This window comes from Leopardus geoffroyi, chromosome D3, assembly GCF_018350155.1.
Source record: "Leopardus geoffroyi isolate Oge1 chromosome D3, O.geoffroyi_Oge1_pat1.0, whole genome shotgun sequence".
NCBI classification, from domain to species: domain Eukaryota; kingdom Metazoa; phylum Chordata; class Mammalia; order Carnivora; family Felidae; genus Leopardus; species Leopardus geoffroyi.
In genome coordinates, this window is record NC_059339.1 from 31,915,271 (window position 1) to 31,936,711 (window position 21,441).

The 21,441-nt window shown below is 36.0% G+C and overlaps 1 protein-coding gene across 4 annotated transcripts in view; it reads left to right on the plus strand.

The window, feature by feature from the left end:
* The window catches only part of PTPN2 (protein tyrosine phosphatase non-receptor type 2), an 84,908-nt gene extending 64,286 nt beyond the window's left edge, over window positions 1-20,622 (plus strand). For 2 of the 4 annotated variants that reach the window (XM_045459644.1, XM_045459647.1), the window contains exons 7-9: window positions 1,253-1,405; window positions 8,047-8,228; window positions 12,630-13,062. In XM_045459644.1, the coding sequence (XP_045315600.1) occupies window positions 1,253-1,405; window positions 8,047-8,228; window positions 12,630-12,837 (543 nt within the window). In that variant the 3' untranslated portion in view covers window positions 12,838-13,062. Of the gene's footprint in view, window positions 1-1,252; window positions 1,406-8,046; window positions 8,229-12,629; window positions 13,063-13,523; window positions 13,617-20,252 lie in introns of those variants that run through there. The other 2 variants (XM_045459645.1, XM_045459646.1) reach the window with 2 other exon arrangements.
* The last annotated feature ends 819 nt before the right edge of the window (window positions 20,623-21,441 follow it).

A 21,441-nucleotide genomic window follows, 5' to 3' on the forward strand; every position in this document is an offset into this window, starting at 1 on the left:
CTGCTTCCTCAGACAAGCACTTCATTTCTCTTGCCTGAGTTTCCTTATTTACAAACTAAGGATAATGGCACTTTTCCTCACGGGGTTGTTGTGAGAATTAAATAAATTAATACATTTAGAGTACTCTGAAGAGTCCCTGGTATTTTGTGAGATACAAATAGATGTTAGTATTGTTATTCCCCTGAGACTCCGATATGTGCCCCCAAGGGCTGTTTTCTTTCTCACCACCCCATTCCCAGCCCCAGCCTGGATACAGGACATTTTTTAAATGTCCATTTTTCCTTACTTGGGTACAGAGCACCTCTAGAGTATAAGAATAGTTGAGTCTTAATACACCTACCGTATTACTTTACCACTCTGCCTATATGTAATATACCTCAGTCAGAAACTGAATTGTTATATGGCAATTCATGTAACAATTGTTACATGTAGCCAATTGTTACTGGCTAGCTCAGTCAATAGAGCATGCAACTCTTAATCTTGAGGGTCATGAGTTCAAGCCCCATGTTGGGCATAGAGCATACTTGATTTAAAAATAAAATAAAAATTTTTTAAAAAGATGTTTTAAAAAAGCCAGAGTGTTACATTAAAGTGAACTTTGACATGTTTAAAAACTCTGGTGTCTATTCAGTTAATGGTGAATATTAAAAACTGGATTGTGTGTTTGTGCCTATTCCCTGCCAAACATAACTTCCACTTTTTGTTTTTCATTTGTGGTGAGGAGTACGGTGGTTATAATACCAGATCTATAGTCCAGGGCTGGTGGGGCGACTCAACAGTGTCATAGTGCATCTAGGCTCTTCCTGTCTTCTCCACCATCTCTAGGTGGCTACTGGACACAGACATGAAGGCAGAAGGGCAGTGGGCAAAAAAAATTATTTCTGCCAAGACCTTTAAGAAAAAAAGAAGAGCACCAATCTCAGTGGGTTTATCTTTACATTAAGCCAGAACTGGCCATAAATCCTTCCTTAGGCAAACACTGGCCAAACTGAATGAGATTACTGTGATTGGTTTGGAATCAGTTGTATATCAGCTAAAGGCTTCCACCTACTGCTTGAACAGTTGCGGTGTGGGGGTGATGGTGGATTGGGGTGCCTGTTTTGTACAGAAAGAGTTACAGCTGCAGTGGTAACTTCTTGTTCTTGGGGGGCACACACTGCTCATTGTAAAGTGCTTAGCAGCTATCCTGTATTGCTTCTTTTCCCTAGACCCTAACAACAGAAGGCTTGAATAATTTTTACCTTTCTTGCAGATGGAAAAAGGAGATGATATTAACATTAAACAACTGTTACTGAATATGAGAAAATATCGAATGGGACTTATTCAGACACCAGACCAACTCAGATTCTCATATATGACTATAATAGAAGGAGCAAAATTTATAAAGGGAGATTCAAATATACAGGTAAATTTTTTTAGGGGAAAAAATACCTGTGTATTATATATGATTAGCATCAAATAACTGCACACCATTTAAGCACATATTTTCTCCCTTCCTTCCAGAAAGCATATTTACATTCACGTGGTAAATCCAGCTGGCTGTCTTAAAACTAAAGTTTAAGCTTATTGCCTCATACATACCTCAGCCTCATGTTAAATCCTTCCTGTTACTCAAAAGCCCCAGTGGGAATAAGATTTCATTAAAGAAAGCGAAATGTTTATGTAAGGAGGGTATAAGCATTTAAGTATTAAAATAAACCAGAAATTGTTCGTACTTTCAGCTCATTAAAAACCTGACCTGTGATTATAGAATAATTCATGTAATAAATACTTAATTTTATAACAGCAACTTGAGTACTTATGGCAGACATAATGAAATTCCAGTACAAAGTTATGTTTCTCTGGGTTGCTGGCTGTACTCTCATGAAGATATTTTTATTCCACATTTGCAAAAACTACGTTCAAAGACTGATATCAGAAATCTGTGTAATGTACTAACATAAAATGTAAAATAGAAACAGAAATAACAACAGACCCCCATTTCTTGTCTGATCTGATCACATAGTATTGAACATAAGTCGATAAAATCTCTTTATGTTTCTCTTATGAACACATATACTGGCTCTTTCATATCTGTGATTACTAGCCAAGACAGGAATATTCTGAATAAACCGCCTTTTATAACTCAGATCAGACCATCTGTCATAATGGAATTAAATATAAGTTAGGTGTCGTGTAGATTTCAGAGACATTAAAATATTCTTAAGCAGTTCTGTTCCTCAGCTAACTCTTCTCATCATTAGTATAATTGTAACTATTCAAAACAAACTATTACCGGTGAGATTTTGAAGTTGTATTAAAATCATGGGGCGCCTGGGTGGCTCAGTCGGTTAAGCGTCCGACTTCGGCTCAGGTCATGATCTCACGGTTCATGAGTTCAAGCCCCACGTCGGGCTCTGTGCTGACAGCTCAGAGCCTGGAGCCTGTTTCAGATTCTGTGCCTCTCCCTCTCTCTCTGACCCTCCCCGTTCATGCTGTGTCTCTCTCTGTCTCAAAAATAAATAAACGTTAAAAAAAAATTTTAAGTTTTATTAAAATCTTGCCATTGGCAACATCATGAATGGAGCTAGAGAGTATAATACTAAGCGAAATCAGAGACAAAGATAATTACCATATGATTTCGTTCATATGTGGAATTTAAGAAACAAAACAAGCAAAGGGAAATAAAGTAAGAGAGAGGCAAACCAAGAGACTTAACTGTAGAGAACAAACTGATGGTTACCAGAAGGGAAGTGGGTGGGGAGGTGGGTTAAATAGGTGATGGGGATTAGGAAGTGCACTTGTGTTGATGAGCGCAGAGTGATGTATGAAATTGTTGAATTACTAAATGATATACGTGAAACTAATATAACAATTATGTTAACTGGAATGAAAATAAAAACTTTAAAATGAAGAAAGAAAAAAATAAAGTTCATTTAAAAGGTTTTTTTTCAAATATTTATATAGCCTTAAAGAATACTCTTTAATAAAGAGAAATATTGCATCAGTCCACAAGGTAGTATGTAGCTTAGCTTAGCCCACAAAGCATGAGACCCTTCTTCCATTAGGAAAATGTCTTTTTTATCCCAGTGAACTCTCCAGTTTAAATCTGGAGTTTAAAAAAGTTAAGTAGTTATACCAGACTTTTATCACACACTTGTATGTTCCCTAGTTGTTTCACTGCTCATCTCCTGGATGTTCTTAACACACTAATTGTAGGGAAAGTGTGCCATCCTTTGGATAGTATCTCTCCCTCCACTTTAAAAGTTTTTCAAGTTTCTTTAGTTTCAGAATATATACACACTTACTTTGAGAATCTTTTTCACTACAGAGATGAATTTTATGAACATACTTTTTGTGGTCTTTATTATTATGACAGTGTAGTTTGTGACTTGGGAGGGTTTTTTCTGTCTCAATTTATCTGGTACGGTGTAGCCATCAGAATCTCCTTTTGGCTTCATTAGCACTTCATACAAACCCAAGGTATTCTCTGCCCCTTCTTCAGGAAGACATTGGAAATGTCTCTGTATTTTTCAGGTATTAAGGATCAGAAAAGCCTATTACCCATTTGGAGGGGTCAGTTTCCACAGAAATGATCTTAAGGCTCCTATAATTTATATGTGCTGTAATTTTTTTAATTATAATGATAATTAATGAGTATCTGTATTTTAATGAGTAAATATATATGGGTTTATCTTACATAGATATTTTTCTCCTCCTGGAACTTTGCTATAATACTGTAGCCATTAACCACATGTGTTACTGAGTACTTGAATTATGGCTAGTTGGAATCAAGATCTGCTTAAAGTGTAAAATACATACCAGATTTTGAAGATTAAATACAGGGAGAAAAAGTATAAAATGTCTCAATAATTTAAAAGATATTGATTATATATCTAGGGCACCTGGGTGACTCAGTTGGTTGTCTGACTCTAGATTTTGGCTATGGTCATGAACTCACGGTTTAGGAGTTTGAGCCCTGTATTGGGCTCTGCACTGACAGTGTGGAGCCTGCTTGGGATTCTCTCTGTCTCCCTCTCTCTGTCCCTCCCTTCCTCTCTGTCTCTCAAAGTAAATTAAAAAAAAAAAAACACTTTAAAATATTGATTGTATGTTCAAATGACAGTGTTTTTTAAATTGGGTTTAATAAAACATAGCTAAAATTCATCTTTTTTTAACACAGCTGCTAGACATTTGAAAATTGTAAATGTCACTATATTATATTTCACTGGACAAGTGCTGTTCTAGAACCTTAGCTTAGAATAAAAATCTAAGAAAAGGAAAGTTCCCCGAGATCTTAAATTATAAGATCTAAAGTTAATGTAGAAACCCCAAACTGCATGAATATAACTGTAGCCCATGAAATTGTCTCTTTTGACGTACAAGGATATGATAGCCAATTTATAAAAAGGCTCTTCTTTCTCTCCATATGCCTACCTCCTCCTCTTTACCTCTGAATTTTAGGGAAAGTTAATATTTGTAAGAAGAAGGAAGCTTCTTTCTTTGTGAGCATGGTGGCCAGGGGTGTGGGAGGGTGATACTTCCTGAACCTGTGTCCCCCCAGAGAACTGTCTGTTCAGCAGCACCCAAACCATATTTCTTAGTCTCTGTTATTTGTTCCTAAAGGGGATATCTGTCTTCACCTTCAGTCTTAATTTAGATTTGTATTGTGTGAGTGGTATTTTCATTATTGGATACAGTTTTATGTTAGTCTTCCTATGAAGGTTTTTGACATATGTGGATAGAAAGTGATTTAGAACCTGTCAGGAGAAAGGAGAGCTGTTAATATACACATCAAAGGTGATTGTTTCTGAAATCAATAAATACATGCTACGTAATTGTAATCATTGGGAATTTCCAATGACCTTGACCTACATAGATAAATACAGGTAAGTTCTAGTTGTCTCTAAAAACATATCATTTACTGTACATCTTTCTTGGCACATGGCTGGGCATAAAAACACATTGTAGTTACTGGTATTACCACATATTAGCACACTCCCAGTATCCATGATGACAGCAAACTTCACAGAGTAAAATATCCAGATTGGCAATTCAGAATCAATCTTGTAAGACCTCTAGTTGGTAATTTGATACTACTACTAAAGCAAATGATTTATTTTTAACAAATTATAGTGGGTTTCAAGTTTAACTGCTCCTTCGAGTGACTTTCTTCAGTGAAAGATGGGTAGGGTGGGGTTGCAGGCACTGTGCAGGGTGATGTGCAGGCAGCACGTGATGTGTGGGGTTTCGTTCAGTGTGAGTGTAGAATTAGAAAGGGAGATGAGAAACTCTCAGTCCAGATAAGCTGTCCTCCAGGCCTTCAGATGAGAGCTTGAATGAAGTAGCTGAATGCAGTATTGATTCCTTGGCTTCACCAGTCAGCAATGACAAGCCTAGGCAGATGATTCTGGAGTGCCTGCTTGCTTGTGGGTCACAGGGAAGGCAAAGTTGAGGGAGTTTGCTGCCCAGAGACATGGCAAAATGACATTTTCTTTAAAAATTCACTAGCATTAAGTATCTCCTTTCCTCCACTCCCATCCCTTTTGCTGAATCCTTTTCATGTTGACAGATTCTGAAATTTGTTGCATATTCTGGGAAATGGTCCAGTAAGACTTGATTTTTGTCATTGTTTTGTTTATTGACATTGTTGAGTTTTGTCCAAGTATAAGGCCAAGTTGTTATAACTAGGACCCCAGTGAAGAATTGAAATTAAAAAAAAATTTTTTTTGAACAGCCTAAATTCTGGAGACAATTTCACATTTTTATTGGGTACTTTCTTAAACTATGTGGTATCTGAAATTGATGAGCTTTTCACAGGTACAGTTAATCAGGGATTATAGCATTAAAATCTGGGCCTGCTGTTCATTAGCTGCATAACCTGGGCAAGTTACTTCTGTTCTTTCAGCCCATCTCATCTGTAAAAGGGGATAATCATAGCAGAGGTAGCACCTCCCTCCTGAGGTTCTTCTGAGGATTAAGAGCTGGTGCAGTTGAAGTTTTAGGTCAGTGTGGGTATAGTAAGTGCTTGAAAAGTTTCCCCACATGCATCTTCAATATACAAAATGCTGTCTGGACTGAGTAACAAAAATGTAAAACAGGGGAAGAAAGAAACCCGACATAGTCATCTGAAGTGAAAACATCTTACTCTTGGAGCACGTGGGTGGCTCAGCCAGTTAAGCATCCCACTCTTGGTTTTGGCTCAGGCCATGATCTCATGGCTTTGTGGGTTCGAGCCTCGCATTGGGCTCTACACTGGCAGTGCGTACGGAGCCTGCTTGGGATTCTCTCTCTCTCTCCCTCTCCCTCTCTCCCTCTCTCCCTCTCTCACTCTCTCCCTCCCTCCCCTACTCATGCTGTTTCTGTCTCTCTCAAAATAAATAAATAAATAAACTTTAAAAAACACATCTTACTCTTACGTTTCATTACAACTGTTTCTCAAATACTGACAGAATGTTCTTTCTGGATGTGGTTTACATCACATCCTATGAGGTCCTTGCTTAGGAGAGGTTGGTTCCATTCCATTATTTCTCACATAAGTTCAGAGACTTCTTTCATTGATGTCTTTCTTTCTGGCCTCATCTCTCAGGGCCAAGCTCCACATGTTCTTCATCTGCTTAGTCAGATTGTACCATACTGTATTACACCCTGTCCTCCAAATGTAGCAAATTACAAAATTTTACATTCTCTAAGTGTTTTGTAAATTACTTTTAAAAAGAGACACATTAATTATGCATCGCAATAAACTAGCTATATATGGGAAAGGTGGAATGTGGTAAAATGCCTTTTTCCTTTTTAAGTCCTCTGTTGTAGGGTAGTGAAACAAGTTCGAAACTAATTTATCAGTGTATCACTGAATTTTCCAGGGATTTTTTTTTAATCTGAATATATAAGCATTGTTTTTAACTATGCAGTTTTTTAACCAAAGCAACTCCAGGGAAAGATTGTTTCACTACGTTCCAGACTAGTATAAATTACAATGTTACATCTCTGTTCAAGAACATTAAAATCCTCAGGCAGTAAGTTACAGAGTCTCTTATTCATTAGATTCCAGACTCCATGCTTCTGTGATAGGATCTTCTAAGAGGGCCACCCCTGTCCATACCAGGTCATTTTGCACCAGTTTCAGAGTCACAGATCATCCAAACCATTGGCTCTTGCTGCCACCTTTTCTAGTGTTGTCAGAGAGATGGATTGTTGTGTTCCCAAGCCCTTGAAGGACTTGAGGTGTTCCCATGCCGAGGTTATGCTTGTCTTCTCCCTCTCTGGCTAGCACTTTGTCACTGCCTTCATCTTCCAGGTACCCAGGTACACTTTGCACCTCTTCCTCTCTTACAAGGGATGGTGACATTGAGGGCAAAGGAATCTAACATTTGCCAGACATGGTGCTAGGCATGTTATGTCTCATTAATCACAACAGGTGATGACAGCCTGTTTGACAGATGAAGGAAATGGAATTTCTCTTCATCTTGGTCTAAATCCCGCCTCCTCTATAAAGTCCAAGCATGCTAGCAGAGTTTTCTCTAGCCTGGTGATGGGCTTGCTACCTGAATCTGCTAGCATATGTGGTAGGAAAAAACCAAATTAAAGTCCTCTGGCATCAGAGAGACCTGCCTGGAGATTTCACTGTTGTTTCTCCACCAGACCAGACTGTGGCAAGGAACTAGGACATGCTAGATCACATTCAACTGCCATCTTGGTCACTGTTTCCAGTGATAACATACCTGTGGGTTAGGAGTCCAGCAGAATCCGGCTTTGGCTAAAATCTTCCTATGACTCATAGTTTGGTGAGGTCCTGGTATAGTTTATCTTAAATAGGTTAAAGTCCACTAAATTTCATTAAGATTCAACTATATAGTGATGTATATAAATATTAAATGCTATATTTTTTAATTTTGCACTTACCCATCTACAAGAGGTTTTGGTAAAATGCCTTTTTTTTTGTTTGTCAGCATCACAGGGTTTTCTTAAGTTGAATCTAGAATTTCAATTCATATATCCTTCTTATTTAAAGAAAACCACAATTTTAGTATTTGCATTTGTTTTTCATTTCTCTTCCCTACCTAGAAACGGTGGAAAGAACTCTCTAAGGAAGACTTATGTCCTGCTTTTGATCATTCACCAACCAAAATAATGACTGAAAAATACAATGGGAATAGGATAGGCCTAGAAGAAGAAAAACTGACAGGTGACAGATACACAGGACTATCCTCTAAAATGCAGGATACCATGGAGGAGAACAGCGAGAGGTAAGCTGATGGCAATAGCATGCTTAAAAAGATGAGACTTTTTTATTTTAATAAATTCAGTGGATATGAACTAATATAGGACTTTTGTTTATTGAATTAATGTAGCTATTCACTTACTTACTATCTAAGGGTATTTGAGTAGTATATGATGACATTGTTGATCTCAAAAGCGCTTTGGCCCTATTATGAGGCCAGTACTGATAGAAACCAGTTGGAAAATGGCTTAACTCAATACTAACTTGAGTGCTATAAAGTTAATATAATTAGATGCTAAAACGTACAGTATATAGAAAATAAGTTGTATGAATACCTAACATTTGTACAAGTATTTGTGTTCATATTTATGGTTGTAATGGAATTGATACTATGCCTTTAATGAAATGATAAAATAGTTAAATGAATATTTAAGCATCATTCCATTATTGGAAGGGGAAGAATCTTTTAAAAAAAAAAAATTACACAAAATGCCCTTTTATACTTTTTGAGTTTTGAAGCCATAGGAATCTGTAAACGATTTCAGTTTTTAAATTAAACATTTCCATTTCTAAGGCTCTGATTATCTCTCACCAGTTAGGAAGCTGATATCCTCAGGTGTGAGTGAAAGAGCTCATTCATTTCCTCTCTTCATCTGTCAGTGATGTTCTCTCTCTTCTTTTTGTCTAATAGCTTTTTGTGGAAAATTGCATGTTGTAGTCCTGTTTGTTAACATTGGGATGTTGGGGCACCATGAAAATTATTGAGTTCTCCTATACATTACAGTAGCTTCACTTCTGTGTTTCACCAGTATAAAAATTACCTGAAATCCTATGACAGGTAACATGACAATAAATACATATGTGTTATTATGTATTGTACTGAAGAGTTTAGTGACTTAGCAGTGTTACTCCTTATTTATGGCTCTAGTGGTTTTAAACTAAAGTTAAAGCATGAAGTTGCTTATTTATTCCTTCTTTCACTTTAATTAGAATACTTTTAAACCAAGAGATCAAAATTGTTTTAAATTGTCTTTATCGATAATAAGATTCTCAGGTTCCTAATGTTGTTGTTTTGGCTAGTACCATGTGCAGAATTAAATGGAACACAGCCTTGATGATTGAATCGGTATCCTTAGTATTTCAAAAGTGATGATTTTTAATCTTTCCTAAAGAGGAGAACCACTCGGGAGTTAGAGTGATTGCGGAGGTGGTTTTATTGGGGGCAGGGGAAGTGGTGTGTGCATACATAGGTTGTTTGCTTCCCCCACCCCCAGGATAGAGCAGACCAGGTTGGGCTTGAAAGCAGAGGCAGGGCCCCAGTAGGAAAGTAAGGAAGTAAGGATTGTGAGCAGAGAAGACTGAGAGCAAGGTTGTAGAAAAGTGAAAGGGCATAAAAGAAAGATTGCCATGAAAAATTGTATTGTTCAATCCTAATAAATTTTAATACTGATCTTATAGCTTTGCATTAGGGAGGCTAATAAAATAAATCAAGATCTTATTGAAGGAATTTCAGTTTCAAGGGAATAGAACACAATACTTTTTGTTTCATTTTCATTATTAAATATCCTTCAAGTCAGTTTTTTCATAATGAAGGTCCCACATTCCTATAGTCATGAAATAATTTAGTGAGTTATAAAAAAGCATTTTTTAAATAATAGAATACAATAAAATAGAAATTAGAGTTTAAATTAGAGGATAAAATAGATCAGAGTATCACAGATAATAGCTAAGTATTTTAACATCTTTACATAATATAGTAATTCTATACATTGGCATATATATTGTGTACATGTATAAGTGTATTTATGTGTGAGGCTACTTTTATGTGATGACCGTAAGATATTTCTTGCTGTTAAAGTTTAAAAGCCAGTGTTCTCAATTATAGTGTAACCCATAAACCCAGGTCACTGAGTGGAGAACAGTTTGGATAAATGAAAAGTCAGGTTACTTGGATCCTTCTCCTTTGTGTTTGCATAGCATGAAGTATGCCTGTCAGGACATGTATTGGTAGTAGCCTGCTGTGGGTGCCACTGTAAGGAATTCCATGTGGCCTTCCGATGGCAAAGGCCCACAGGAATCGTTCCCTACCGATTTGTGGCTTTTGAATCATAGAATTGTTTAGACCTGGGAAGGTTATTACATGGGCATAATTTCCTTAGGCCCAACTAAGTAAATAAAGATTCACAAATAGAGAATAGTTCTTACTTCTCTCAAATTGCATTCTTAAATTAAGTAATGTCATCTCTTGGTACTTGTTTTCGTTCCATTCCTGAAAACATATAGTACGTTTTTGGAAAGTAAGAGCCTCTATTCCATTATTCTACATGGGAAAGAATTCTGTTTTCAACCCAATCAAAACCACAACCAGTTTCTCTAAATATCATAAAAATCCTCTTTAAAAAATCCTCATGGGGTGCCTGGGTGGCTCAGTTGGTTAAGCATCCGACTTCCAGCCCAGGTCATGATCTCATGGTTCGTGGGTTTGAGCCCTGTGTTGGGCTCTGACCCTATTGGGGTTCTCTCTCTCCCCCTCACTCTGCCCCTCCCCGACTTGCTATCTCCCTCCCTCTCTCTCTCAAAAAAAAAAAAAAAGAAAACCTCTTAAACTCTTACATAATATTTAAAGCACTAATTACATAATCATGTAACAGTGAACTCATATTGGAGTTATATGGTAAATATCAACACTGGATAAAAGTTATAATTATCTTCTATATTGTAATGAAATTTTTAAATGAAATAATCTATTAAAGATTCTATCTGAATTGCAACCTGGTTGTTTGGCCTCAGGCTTCTGGCAGGAGAAAGTACATGTAATCTTTTACGTATTTTATATATGTTTCACCTGCACTTGGATACAACTTAATTTCTTTTCGCTGGCAGGTACACACGTATTTGTTAATAATGAATTTTAAATTCAGGTAATAATTTCTGCAAGTCATTACAGCAGAGTTCAGACTGCCAAAGATACCCAGGTATATGATAGGTAAAGTGAGGAAGACATTAAAATTCAAAGGGCACACAGAGATAAGCAAAATAGAGCCTCAAGCTGCCAACATATTTAGGGAGTAAAACAAGATCCCACATTAGCAACATGACTTATTTACTGTAAATTAAATGCTGTAAGGTAAGAATAGAGGGATTCTAGGGGTCGAGTGGAGAGAGAAATGGAAGAACAGAATTGAAAAGAACATTGTTAAAATAATCTAATATATAGTGTATATTCAAATTTCTCTAGTTGTCTAAAAGATCCACCTTACAGCTTTTTAAAAAAAAATAATTTTATTGAGCAAAAGTTCAGTGGATTTAGTACATTTATAGAGTTGTGAAGCCATCACTATAATCTAATTTTGGAATATTTTCATGATCCCAGTCTCTGTAGCTATTTAAAGAAATAATTCAAGATTTAATCAGGGATCATGGATTGTATTTGATTGATGTTAGTCTTTGGTCTCCATTAATCTGGAACTTTTCACCACCACTTTTTTTCCCCTTGCCTGACCTTGACATCTTTGCAGCTGCTATACCAGTTGCCTTCTAGAACACCCCACAATCTTGATTCCTCTGATTGTTTCTCATTATTAGATTCAGGTTAAACATTTCAGCTGGGGGGAGAAAGTTGGCTCTTAATGTAGTAGACTGACAAGGCATTCAAAATTTGTAATCAAGCTACACAACTAGAGAGCTGGACTTAAGAACACTTACTGTGGCAATAATGTTTAATTCAGAGGCAAGAAAACTGGTTAGGTTTTTGCTGTATTATAGGAAATAAGTGAAAAGAGGAGATGGAGTTTGTGAAATTTTTTTAAAGGCAAGATACAGTAATGTACATGTTGCCATTAGCCATTCTTCTTTACAGTGCCCTAGGACTGTGTGTCTTGGGAGTCAGAGAGCTTCCATTGGAACAGACATTCTGTATTGAATAGGAAGATGGATGCTAGAAATAAGTGTGAAATAAGTGAAATAAGCAACGTATTCTCACAAACAGATAGGTAGGCATCCCATGGTAGCATCTTCATGGAAGTATGAAGCAGATAGCTTTTATGAGTGGCCTTTGTGGAAAATCACGTAAAGACAAAAGTGGCTTAGATGCCAGGGACTCTTATCCCTCACCTCTTCCAGCTGCTTAGGAAGAAAACAAGCTGACAGCCTCCAGCTCACATTTCAACAAAAGAAAGCACCATACTTATTTTCAGGTCCTGCCAAAAGTATTTATTAATAGAAAATTGTACCAGAAATTGTTGAATTATTAGAGTACATCTCTGGACCACTTAGAATATTGAAAATCCTCCCCTTTTTCATTCTAGTGTTTTAACGAGTTTAAAAATGTGGGGCTTGGGAGGTGGGTATTTGGGCTTAGGTCCTCTGCATTAGAGTAACTAAGTCTTACCATGCACTTCCTTTCATTTGTTTTTATGTATTCTAGCGTTCTACGGAAACGTATTCGAGAGGACAGAAAAGCTAACACGGCTCAGAAGGTGCAGCAGATGAAACAGAGGCTAAATGAGACTGAACGAAAAAGGAAAAGGTGGTTATATTGGCAACCTATTCTCACTAAGATGGGGTTTGTGTCAGTCATTTTGGTGGGCGCTTTTGTTGGCTGGACACTGTTGTTTCAGCAGAATGTCCTATAAATAACAGTTCTGCCCCGCAAGCTCCCGCACTAATAGCTGACAGTGTTGCGTTAGTCACAAGGGTTTGTCTGTTAGCAAACTCCTCACACCCCAGAAATGGTGCGGTAGAATAGACACCAACCAGACAAGTGATATATTCAGTCCCCAGCCCAACATCTCAGGACACTGTCCCCAAACTGTAAACAGCTATCTGAAATAAAGACTTGAATGCTTGTTGAAAACTGGTACATTTTGCAACTGTATTCGTACATGTTCAGTGTAATATTTCACCTGACCAGATTGAGAAATCCTCAAAACAAAGATTTGTTTTTGGAGGCTATCTGGATTTTAACCTGCACTTGATAACAAGCAATAAATATTGTGGTTTTATCTACATTATTACTGGAAAGAAAATGACCTTTAAATAATGCGTGTAATGTATAATGTACTGTTGACATGGGCATCAACATTTTATATTCTTAATCATTTCAGGGTAAATATATTTTATAAGTATTTAATCTTTTGTAGTTAAATGTACTTTTTAAAAGCTCAATATGCAAAATCTGTTACCATAAAAAAAATAAATTGTATGTTGATTCAATTGTACTGGATACATTTTCCTAAAGAGAAGTTTGATATGAGCAGTTAGAACTAACTTTAAATAAGCACTTTTTACTATATATTTGCATTTCTTTTATGTTTTACAGTTTTCCCAAATTTAAAAAGAAAAACAAACAAAGAAACAAAAATTTTCCCTAAAAATATCTTTGAAGGAAAATTCTCCTTACTGGCATAGTCAGGTAACATTTGGTCTCAAGACTTTGTAAAGAAATTGGTTTCTGTAAAGCCCATGATGGATACTGTTTATTTTTCATGAACATTTCAATGTAATTACCCTAATTTATAGTTGGGGTAAACATGCTTTAGGAAATAAAAATAAGGAGCAGCATTTTATTATCCACAGTTTCAGTTTACTATACTGAAGTTTTGAAGTAAAATTTTTTCAAGTTCTTTCTACTTCAATAAATAGTATGATGATGTACAAACCTGACCTTGTCCCTTTAACTTCTTAATGGGTATTTTAAAAGCATATTGTCTGGTGAATTTAACTGCTCATTTGAGTGCTAGCCTTCTTCATATCCCAACATTCCATTCAGTGTTTAACTTGTTTAGCTTAAACTTTAAATAGTTGTTATAAATTTAATTACTGATATAATAAAATCACATTATTTCACTGGTTTTCGAACTACGCTTATTGGATTTTTGAAGGGTCGCCCCGAGGTGGTTGGAAGGACTCCAAGCTACCAGCCTTTACTTTCAACCAGAGCATCTCTGCTTTATCAATTTTATATACTACATAAGATCGCTGCATGAGGTTTAATTATTTTAAGGGGACAGTTAAAATCTTAAAAACAGTTTGAAAACCATTGGTATGGATAGGTATTTTGAATTGATTTGAGTAGCCTTCTTGAATGTGTTAAATTATGCTGAAAGTCTGAAAGCAGGATGTAGGTGGTACTACATATTAAATAAGATTTACGTAACTTGTGCCTGTGTCCTAATTCAGTATTACTGTGCCCTGTAACCTTTAAATGGAGAGGAGGTAAGAGGGACTTTTTTTTTTTTTATGTCTGTCTGCATTAAACCTGTGTTCAGGTACCGGGACCCGTCATTATTGGTTTAAAACCTTTCTAATTTGCCTTGGTTTATATTTGCTAAAATGCAGTACATTACTCTGCAAGTAAAATATGGGTAGATCATACTGAGTGTCCCAATTGAAAGTAGCCTTGCCTTAAACAAAAAGGTAAAAACTTCTTACAAAAAACAAATGCTGATAATGATGCCCCTTTGCAGGGTAAATGTGCTTCCCTGGATTCTGGATTTTAGCTTTGCTTTTTGTCTGCTTTCTTTCCTTCCGAGTGGTGTTTTTTGTCATATATCTTAACAATCATGTTCAGTGTAGTAAACATTTGTTGATAAACTTCTGCAGGGGTTAGTCATCTTTCCTCTCAAGCAGATCCTGAAGGATAGTGTGTTAAGTTTTTACCAGTAATAATATTTTTGGTGGGTTCCATGTACTAATTATTAAAAATACATGTGCTGTGGTGCCCAGGGTCATCATCCTGGCCCCTTTATTGAAAGCGGTGTGCTAGTCAGAGGGAAGGACACAGACCGGGCTCCTGCCTTCTCGGGTAACAGCCAGACGACAAAGTTAGCAATCCGCGGTAGGTTTTACATTTTACAAAATTTGTGTGTCCTAATATTTTCTGATTATAACAGATTTTAAAAGTCAGTTGTGTAGTTTGACTTTAATGAGGTACTATTATTTTTGGAATAGGTTAAGGACGAAAAAAAGGTTTTTTAAAAAGCCAGAGGCTTTATCATTTTTAAGAAAGGATATCTACATTAATATATAGTGCATTTGTGTTCATATCTGTCCCTGCCGATAAACTGACAGCTGTCTTTGATTTAATGCTGTCTTCTCTGGCTATACCAACTGGTCACGTATTTGTTTCCAAGTGTAGCTAAATATTTTATGCTGGCCTATTAGCAATTTTTATCTATGCTTGCTTATATATAACATGTAAAAACAGTTCTCCATTTTTAGTTTATCTGTATATAAAATAAAAATAATACCTTTTCCTGAATCCTTAGAGGATTAAAAAAAAAGTAACATGTGAAAGTGTATAGAGAACTTTAGATCAATATAAAGACCATTCTTCATGTTTAGGATATATTTTATATATGTGCTCTGTCCTTTTCCTCTTCTATCTTCAAATTAATGCTGACTCTACATTGATATATTTCTACCAAAAGGAATGAACAAAAAAGAGGAAGTAAAAAAGCATTGATTTTTTTTTTTGTTGTTTTTTTAATATCTCTGCTTAACAGGTATGTTACGAGAAGTAATTATAACTCTTAAGTTAATTTTTATGTACATTTGTGCTTTTGTCCCTTTCATTTTAAATACACTAGAATTGATGGTATAAATCAAAAAATACATATTGGTTTAAAAAGTAGTTTATGGAATGGAGCAGCCTCCACTCTTTATATCAAGTCCTTTGTTTTCAGTGTCAGTTCAAAGTATTGGTACCATTTATTGATTGGTACCAATAAACTGTTACCATTCATTGATCATTTACTATACCAGGCACTGTGCTAATATGCACTTTTATAGATTATCCTATTAAATCCTTACAATACGCTTTTGAAGTAGGTGTTGTTATTAAGCCATAATCAACCTGAGACTTAACATTGCTAGGTTCTTTTATGCTGCAGTCATTGAAAAGGCTCTGTAGATTAGAATCGATCATTCTCAAAGAAAGACTTCCCTCCTACAAGTCCTTTCCCTCTTAGAAAAATATCTGACTAGATTCTATGTAAATAGACACAGGCCAGAACCTGATTATATTAGAAATACTGTCATTAACCTTTGTATATTGTATTTCAGCAAGTACCTACATCCCCAGGGTGCCTGCCTGGTTATTGTACAGATTTTAAAATTTGGTCTGCCTTGGTTTTTACTTTCAGACGCAAAACCTAACAGAGGTTTTTCTTAATATAGTCTCTTATAAGCCTAATGCCATTATGTATGTCATCCACTTCTTCCTATGTTCAGGCAGGAGTTGAGGAATCACACCTTCTGTAAACATCTATTTGGTTTTTTTTGTCCAGCAGTCCATGTGGGTTTGGCAGGGGAGTGGGGAATAAGGATTAAGGGCTTGGATGTCCGAAATCTGTTGCACCCCAATAGTGGGGGGGAGCTGAGGTCAGACCTTGGTGCAGTGATCTGGTCTGAAACTAAGTGCAGAAGTGTCTGTTCTGTGTTCTCCTTTCTACATCAATAGCTAATAATAAAGTCTCTCTTATTTTAAGAAACCTTTCATTTGGCCTTGACTATTTAGAGGATAGGGGCACAAAATCTTACAAATAATATTTTGAAGGTAATATTCTTCCACATAACCAAACTAAGTTCTACTGACTTAATATGTGGGTCTTGGTCATTCCTTGAATGATTTATTCTGGAGTTGACCTGTTTCTTTCATCTCTTTCCCTAGTTCATTTGTTTAGATTTGATTCCATTTTTTTAATACTTATCTTCAAAGCGCTATTTCAGGATGACGTCATCCATAGCTCCTACAAGAGTGAATATGTTAGAACTTCAGCTCTCTCTTGTTCCATCAGGTCTGTGATGCATAAGTGCTGACTTGCTTCGGTGGGAAGAGACTCGGGTTGTGTGAGCTGCACAGTGCCTGCTCTGCCTGGGCCTCCCCAGTCCAGATACTGCATGCTTTCAGCTACTTCCATGTCCTCGCCATGAGATGGCCATTTCATTGTCCCTCCAGACCTGAGAATTTAAGCTTTTAATTTGGGAATTTTAAGCCACTCACTTCCATGGGTAGTGTTCTAAAGAACAAACTTCTAGGAAAATGGTTATGAGTTTAGCCATCTCATTTTTCCCTCATCAGCAAGCATTTTCTCAATATTTACCACATTCAGATTTCTCCAGCAACAGCAATTCTGCACAAGTGCTTTTCCTCAACATTCTTCAGAGAAATAGCCATTAAATTTTGGAAACTTCTTTGGGGAAAATGTTTTCCTCACTGTCATTTATTCCATCACAGGGCATTGCCAAGTGGAAGCAGTGACTCAGATGAGAAGCTTTTACTTGGTATGAAAGGCTTTGTCTTTATCAGTAACAACCTGACAGTGAAAAAATTTTAAAGAGCTCTGACCATCTCTGGGTAGTCCACTGGGAGACTGCAAAGTTCAATCTTTTGAACTCCTTCTATTTTGGTTTCATAATGTAGAGCAGAATATAGGAATTACAGGATATAGTGGAGATATTACAGAGTCTACTTTAGTACTGTGGTTTTTCATTAGGTAGTATTAATATATGTGTGTGTGTATATGTATATATATATATACATGTATGTACAGTACCTATTATATACATAGTGTATTATATATAGTATATATTATATACATAGTATTTATAGTATATAAGAATTGCATGGAAGGTTTTTTTCTTTATAGAGACCATTTTTTAAAGAAAAGCATCAATTCTTTATTGTTGCTCTAATTTGACATAGATTTTTGTAGACGTGATGGTGTCGGTATTTCAGATTACTACTATAAAAAAACCGAAGTTATTTTGAGTTTGGTGAATTCAGGAAAGGGAGAGTAGATATGTTTGATTTCTCTATAAGGCAATGCTTTCTTTGCTCACCTTTACAAAAGGTTTTGTGATTCTTTTCAGTAAACAATAGTGTGAATATCTGGTGGCAAAAAATACTTCGGATGCAGCTTGACTTTCTATTACTTCAGGTATGGAGCCAGCTTGGGAAGATCATGCTCAGTCTGTAAATCTGGCCCTGTTCCAGAATGACAGTGGGCAGTGTGCACAGGCGCTTTCTCCACAGAAAGCTTGCAGCACGCACGGCTAATTCCACTTGATTTGTTTGAACCCATTTTACCTTTGACTTGTTAAATCAGCAAAAAGTGATTCAAGTGAACATATTTTTTCCTAAAATAAAGCCCATCTTCTCAGTCCTGCAAACAAATATATTCTTTTAAAATAGTTAACACTGCCAGTGATTCCATCTGACTTTTCCTATCCCCCAGAATAATATTTACAAAGAAAAAAATGAATTTTTAAAAATGCTGTCAAATTCTTTTAGTCGTTACAAGTAATAGTTTGCCATTGGTAAGTGAATCTTTAACACTGCTGGGGAAGACGGCAATGTGTTATTGGACACCTGCAGTTCTGCCAGTCAGCTTAACTGCATAATCTAAATTTAACCTGCCTAACACCTCTTCTACATACATTACCCTATTTTAAGATAACAAAAGTAAGTCAGAGGAGAATAAGTAACTTGCCCACAGTTGCACAGCTAGTACATGACAGCTGAAATTCAGACTCCTGTCTGTGAAATTCCAGTAGCTCCATACCTCACTCTGCTTCTATTATGACTTTGTTTTTTATGGAATATTCAAATATTTAAGTGGAAAAAATTAGACAACCACTTGTTAAAAGCCAAAGTAACCCTCTTCTTGTTTTTTAAGTGAAACAAATCGAAGTTTTTCCCTCCAAAAATTTTTGTGAAAACAGGTTGAACTGCCACTGAACAACACCAGAATATTCTCTAAAGCAAACCATTATTTGATTCACTTTGATTGAGTGGATTAAATTGCTTTGTTTTGATGGGCAGATTTTCTCAATGCATGGGAAATAAATATGTTTTTTTACAGCAATCAGAGTCAGTAAGAAGCACTTTTCCTTACTATGTCTGCTTGGGTTGAGGGCTCAGCAGAACCCAGCAGTAAGCATCCGTAGTAGGTTTTGTGACTCACAGACAACTAATGAGAATGTTTCTTGGTGACTTGACATTTCTCTGTGCTGGACAATCAAGAGAAATGGGGTATTCAGAAGACCAGGTGCTTGGTATTGTTATTCTTCAGTAGGAAGAGTCGGTCATTAGGAAAAAGCCCAGTTTGTAGTATTTGAAAGTTTCTGACTAAACGTTATGGGAGAATGTGTGGGTATGGTTTATATTCCTATTTATACATATGGAGACAATAATAAGTATTTATTTAGATTTGGGGGTTTTTTGTGTGTGTCATAGCGAAGGAAGTCAGGGGAAGAATGGAAATAACATTTACCTCCAGAGTTCAGTTACTTGCAAATATTGTGAAATACCATCAAAAACTGCCCTTAAAATAGTTATTTCATCTGTCTGTTGCTTGTTTAAACTCTCATTAATCTTTACTTTTTGACATTAAAATACAATATGTCAATTATTTTATGTCTGTGTTTTCTTTTATATTGGTAGTAACCTAAATGATGTCACTTCGGTTCTGTATTGCTATAATCATTAGTGTTATCCTTCAGGACAAAAAAGCATGCTGCTAACAGTCCGTGACTTAAAGATATAAGCCAACTTTATGTTCAGACCTTACGTTCATAATATTTTTAGCAGTATGATACAGTGGAGGTCCAAATTGGATTAGACTTTTGCATTGAATTCCAAAGTATTGGTAAGTCTAGCACATACCATATAATCTTGCTAAACTGTTGTGGGTACATTTTTTTTAAACCCGTCTGTCTGTCAGTATTTCACATGGAGGTCATTTCTTGAGTAATGCAGGATGACCTGAGAAATTCATAGTTAGTAATTCTTGATAAAGCCGTATGAGTTACGGTGCTTTAACATGAGTCTCCCTCACACCACCAATTCTGTTTGAAAATCGAGCGCATAAGCAGATTTACCAAGATAACAGTGAAGCACTTAGTGTGGTTGAATGTGATACGTTGGAATGTTTTTTAGTTGCTTTTTTAGTTCGTTGTTAGTCCTTTTACGTTTGTGTGTGTCTATGTATGTCTGTGTGTTTGGTAAATCTGAATTGAATAGATGACTTCTTATTTTATGTTTTAGGCCAAGATTGACAGACACCTAAATATTCATGACTTGAGAATATTCTGCAGCTATAAATTTTGAACCATTGATGTGCAAAGCAAGACCTGAAGCCCACTCCGGAAACTAAAGTGAGGCTTGATAAACCTGTAGATTGCCTCACATTTGTCTGTTTACAGAGTAAACTTTACATCCAGGGAAAGAAGAGCACCACCAGCAGAAGACTTTGCAGAACCCTCTAATTTGATGTATTGTTAAGTTTTTTTAATGTGTGTATGAAATGTAGAAAGATGTAAAAGAAATAAATTAGGAGAGACTACTTTGTATTGTACTGCCATTCCTATTGTATTTTTATACTTTTTGGCAGCATTAAATATTTTTATTAAATAGACTATGTTGGTTTGTGTGCCTTATCTTAGGACAGCACTGCTTTAGATAATGAATGTTTCCTTAAGAGTTTACTCTCACTTTTTTATAACTCATAATCGACGTTTAAATTGAAATCGCTTCAAAATGTTGGTCACTTGCTTTTAAAATTTTTCTTTAGTTACCTCTCAAGTAGTCTTCCTGTCAGAATAGGTTAGATGAAAGCACAGAAGAAAAGTTATAATACTCCTTTTGTTACTTGGAAAAAATATTAATATGGATTATGGTATTAAATTATTTTTAAGTAAGTGTAGCAACTCAATGCAGTTTTTAAAATCATAGTGTTACTCTTGTGTTGGATGTTGTGTGTTCCTCAAACACTTCCTGTTATAAAAAGACCAAGGGTTCCCTCTTGAGTGAGAAGCTTTTGGCTTCTTTACCATCGAATTTCCCAACCAAGCGATGTGTTTGGGCTGTGTATGCAGTCAGTTGTCAGGTTACTGGTGATATTCTTCTCGTCTAGACACACACAAGCCTGTGTGTCATGTGAGCATCACCTTAACAGTATAACAAACTCATAATTGGTTTTGTTTTGCCAACTGTGAAATTTTTATAATACTGTTTATTGAATACATCTGTTTCATCTTTTAAAAATGTAATGACTCTCCTTATGTTCATTTTGCCTTGCTTTCCAGTGTTTCTGGTTTATTTTGGGAGTAAGCAAATTCTTGATCCCTAGTAAATCTTTCATAAAGAATGCATGAAAAATTCATTATACCATAAAGTAGTGCAGGAGGATAATCCTCCTTTTTTAAAAAATACTTATTTTGAGAGAGAGCACGCA